This window comes from Anarrhichthys ocellatus, unplaced genomic scaffold (assembly GCF_004355925.1).
Source record: "Anarrhichthys ocellatus isolate YVR2014 unplaced genomic scaffold, GSC_Weel_1.0 scaffold15, whole genome shotgun sequence".
Lineage (NCBI taxonomy): Eukaryota > Metazoa > Chordata > Actinopteri > Perciformes > Anarhichadidae > Anarrhichthys > Anarrhichthys ocellatus.
The window spans coordinates 318,632-323,220 of NW_022280045.1; the positions used below are offsets into that span (position 1 = coordinate 318,632).

Here is a 4,589-nt window from a genome sequence, read left to right on the forward strand (position 1 = left end):
TATAGTTTCATAATCATATAGCCACAAGATGTTTGTTGACTGAAATAAAAATGTAACTAGTTTCTCTTATCCAAGGTATCTGTGTTTATTCAAGTTGACAGCAGCGTCACCCTGTGGTATAAAAAAGCATTGCACACAATTAACCCCTAAGGTCAAGGAGACTGTGTCATTACTGATAGGTCTGTATATATATATTTATATATATATATACTGTATATACAGATATTGTTCCTGGTGAAGAGGCCGTCGTTCTCCCCCCTCAGCTAGATGAACTGAGCCGTTTGCTCCTGGCTCCCTAAAACAAAACAAAATAGAGAGTTAGTTTTATTTCACACCACAAAACAAAAGGAGCAAAACACTCAAATTCAGTTAATCTGTGTAATTAATCTCAACGTTTGTAATGTTACCAGACTTAAAGTGATATTTACCAGTCTACCTGAGCTCCTGTTGGTCAGTTTATTGACATAATATGAAATATATCATCTGTAAACTTGTCACAATCTCAGTAAGATATTAGTCAACCTCTAAGGTTTGAAAGTGAAGGCATTAAAATTTACTTTCCAAGGCTTAACTACGGTCGGATGTAGGCAGACGAGCTGCCGCTAACGTTAGCTAGCTTGTCAGCTACAAACGTACGTATCTTAACCAATCATTTTAACAAACGCGATGTTATAAGGTCCCTTGTTTTTTGTTTTAACATTTGTATCGGTGATATTCGAGTGAGTTGAAACCCAATACCTACATTTAAAAGTGAATATGACGCAACCGGTCTACAAATGCAGCCGCTGAATTGGGGCATAGCTAGCTAGCTACAGTTTCACATCATCATAGAAGAGCGAATATCCTCCACACTAATGCAATGTGTCACTGAGCACAGCATCTCGTTCAATTTAAGAGAGAGATACAGTCGATACTGAATCAAAACTTTGACTTACAACCTTATGTGAAGGTAATCATGAAGACAAAAATAAAAAATGTGCTCATGAGCCCCCATTGCCCTTGTTATTATGGACCCAGACCTCTTACTTAGTTTTAAACCCTGGGTGTTGATTATACTCAAGACAGAGTGCGCATCATTTCTATAACTCTATTCTCAGATGTGAGGTAGATGGGTTACCCTTAACTGCAGCACATGGTACTGTAGGTTGTAAATCCAGTAGCTGGAATAAACAAGCGTATATAAAGTCATTAAACTGCAAACACTAATTGAGTGAGATTATTGTAGTTAGCTTTAGTATTTTGCCGCCTTCGAGTGCAGTGGGAAATATAGACCTTACAAGTTCAGAGCACCTAAAAAGTGCAGCAGTTTGTATTATCATGCTTTGCACACTATTACACTATAATTCCTTTATTTAATTCCTTTAATTTGTCTTTTTAAAAATGTCTTTTCAATCTGTGATTTTTCCTGTTTTTTATATTTTATATTTTTAGTCTCTACTGTAAAGCACATTAAACTACATGTTCTGAAATATGCTAGGTGTATACATTGAGTGATGCCTTTCAGGAGGCATTCATTATACCGTTAATTAATTATATATTTTATTGGGTCTAATTTGTGTATTTCGCCGGTCAACTGTCAGACTTGATTTTTATTTGATTAAATTCTATTTTATTCTTACTGTATTAATTTGTTCAACATCCAAATAGCCAACAGCATCATAGATAGAAAGATAAATAGACATGTTCGTCATTTCGTTGAGATTTACGAGGTGACTTTGAATGCAGCATAAACCTTTGTTGCTGGTGCTGCTCCGTGCAAACGCTCTCCTCTCATCCTTTTGTGTCTCCTGACCTATCAGCGCCCAGATGCGGGGTCGCGGCTGCTGATTGGTCGCCAAGGAGGAAGATGCGACGGCAATGGAGAATGGACTGTGGACTATTCAAAGCGTCCTACTGATGGGAATAATACTGTGAAATGATTTCCACGCATTGACTCGTCTCGGTAGGTAGTGGTAAGGCCGTGGGATTATTGCCTACAGCACGTGGGTCTGCTTCTGTATTGTTTTGTGTGCTTAGTTTAGCTTGTTTTTGTTGGCTCGTTTGATGTGATGTCGGGCCTGTTCTGCTTTGAACGTCAAAACACTCCCATGACATGTAGCTAGCTTTAGGTCACAACACAGGTAGAGCTGTTAAGTGAAGGTAAGACAATGCATCGACATAATACTATTATGTCATGAGATATTATGTGAATGTGATTTGACTCGTGGTTCAGTTCCACACCTGATTCTTGACCTGTGGGCCTAGCTACGGACGGGCTGCCTGGTTAGCATGACATGGTTAGCCTACTGAAGAAAGCTCAGGTTTAATTAATTAATTCAGTGCTTGTAGCCTAGTATTGAGTTTAAAAATAATTAAAATGAAGAAAAATAATGTGATGCTATAACTGCCTTCTTGCGTTGTATTAATTAGTAGTATTACTATTCGTAGAGTAACATGTATCCTAATGAGTATATGCATGTGCCATGTGCTGTCAGCTTTGCCCTGCTTCATTGTTGCACACACACTGTGTGGAGAGTTTTAAAATGGAACATTCATTTGCACACTCTGACAGATGGAGCTGATGCCACGGCTGCTCTCCTTGTAGGTGCTGCTGTGTGAAGGATGCACGAGCGATGTCTGATGTTGAGGCCACGTATGCAGACTTCATCGCCTCCGGCAGGACGGGACGCAGGAACGCCATGCACGACATCCTGCAGAGTCCCACCGACCCCGAGGGCCGAGGGCTGCCCCTCACCCTGTCTCTGTCCCAGCTGCACATCAACGCGGGAGGGGGAGGTAAACCGCTGCGTTGTACCGGAGTTGATCGCCTTGGACTGAGTTTATGTTTTGAGCATGTTTAAAAAAACTGCTAGGTAACTGTATGTGATGTCAGCGGTCAGATATATGTATGGAAAATGTCATCTACAGACAGTATGGACATTTTCCACAAGGACTACTGGGTCTCTGTGTGGATCACGTGTAGAGGCCAGTAAGGAAGTTGCTTGTTGGTGTATTTTTTAGGAAAAGAGAGGCACTCCTGAAGAAAAAAAAGACAAGCGTACAGTTAAAATGTTTGCATCTGCTATTATGTAGCTATTTAGAAATAAGAGACCCTGTTCTTTCTGAGTCAGAAAATGTTTGATTCGGAAAGCCAGTCCTCTGTGAGTTGACTTTCATACAACTGTTGTAAGACATAGTTCAGCATATTAGCATGCGGACATTTGCTAAAATCAGCACTGAAGACAAAGTAGGGCTGATGCTGATGGGAATATCAATAGTTTTACAGTTTGTTTGGTCATAAACAGAGTGTCTGGTGAATTGAATTCTAATGTCGCTAGATGAAAAAGTTATTTGAATTCATCCCCTGGGACCTTGAATATCCAATATTTCTTGAGATTTCAGTCCGGAGCAAAGAGTCTGGACCGATCAATAGACAGACATTGCTACCCCTAGAGCCACGCCACTAGCTTGGCAAAAAAAGGTAAGGATGGTTGGGGCCCAGGGACAAAAAACACTGATATAATCCTGTTAATATTTATGTCCTGTAAATTGTCATCCCTGTCCTCGTTAGACGGAGGCGACACCGAGGACAGCCAGAGCTCTTCCTCCGCGTCCCACAGGGAGATGGGGCAGAGGAACAGCTAACCACTCACACACTCCTGCCTGTGCACAGAGAGCTGTGGGACGGATTCCAGCCGCCGGTGCGATGGAAGTCCAAACCGGGCTGGTTGTCGGAGGGTAGCACCACCGCTGCTGACGTGCCCATGAGCAGGGCGCTGACCCCCCCCCCCCCCCCCCCAAATCCACTGTTGAGGCGCTGTGCTGCAATGTGATCACTCAGTGCTCTCATGTGGCTCTGCTGTGCACTAGAATAACTAGATTGTTGGCAGGGGTGTATTTCAGAGTGGGAGGAAGCGAGAGAGACAAACATGTAGCTCATGTACACATGATTTTACTTTCAGTCTTAGTTCCTAAACACACAGGCTGGATGATGGGAATGCAAAGAGGACATAAAGAGACACCCTGTGTGAGTTTTGTAGTCGCGCAGGCAATTTGTGAGACCACTGAGACGTGCTGATGTAATGGATCACAGTGGAAGTAGTATGTTTGTAGTGGTGCTGGTAGAGATTACATTGCCAGGTAATGGCTTGTGCTTCCTTTAAATTGACAACACTGTAGAGAGAATTGGACCGCTCGGCTGTAGCGAAGCTGGAAAGCGCAGAGAAGAAAAACACCGGGGCTCGGTTACTTTGGCTGTTAACGGGGCGATGGGTAAAAAAAGACATCCTGTACTGTTGGAAGCAGCAGACTTGTATTTGGTGTGACAGTCTTCTATTGACCCACAATACTCAATAATACATTTACAGTCCGTACAGTATGGATGGCGTTGTTCAATGGCTCAGTGGTTAGAATAAGAAATGATGATGGTACACTGTCTTTTGAAATGTTGATACTTGTTTTTTTTAACTTTTCTAATGATGCCATTATAATCACAACCGAGTAGTAGTTAGAAGTTTTGGGAAGATGGGCTTATTGGCTTTTTTTTTGTCGGAGAGCTAGGAGACGATCGATGCCGATCTCATGTCTGTTGGGGGGGGGGGGGGGGGGGG

General features: G+C 42.3%; 1 protein-coding gene across 2 annotated transcripts; it reads left to right on the forward strand.

Moving 5' to 3' along the window:
• The first annotated feature begins 1,791 nt into the window (after positions 1-1,791).
• pkia (cAMP-dependent protein kinase inhibitor alpha) lies at positions 1,792-4,573 on the forward strand. 2 transcript variants are annotated; one of them, XM_031855111.1, is made up of 3 exons: positions 1,792-1,942; positions 2,585-2,775; positions 3,551-4,573. In XM_031855111.1, the coding sequence occupies exons 2-3, from the start codon at positions 2,613-2,615 to the stop codon at positions 3,622-3,624; spliced, it is 237 nt and encodes a 78-aa protein (XP_031710971.1). In that variant the 5' UTR covers positions 1,792-1,942; positions 2,585-2,612; the 3' UTR covers positions 3,625-4,573. The 2 variants fall into 2 exon arrangements, with proteins under 2 accessions (XP_031710971.1, XP_031710970.1); XM_031855110.1 differs by having other exon boundaries at positions 1,794-1,942; positions 2,552-2,775.
• The last annotated feature ends 16 nt before the right edge of the window (positions 4,574-4,589 follow it).

Excerpts from the sequence above, each read along its gene's own strand:
- pkia (XM_031855111.1), top strand. The coding sequence starts at position 2,613 with ATGTCTGATGTTGAGGCCACGTATGCAGACTTCATCGCCTCCGGCAGG. Across the intron at positions 2,776-3,550 it reads CATCAACGCGGGAGGGGGAG|ACGGAGGCGACACCGAGGAC; the intron begins GTAAACCGCTGC and ends TGTCCTCGTTAG.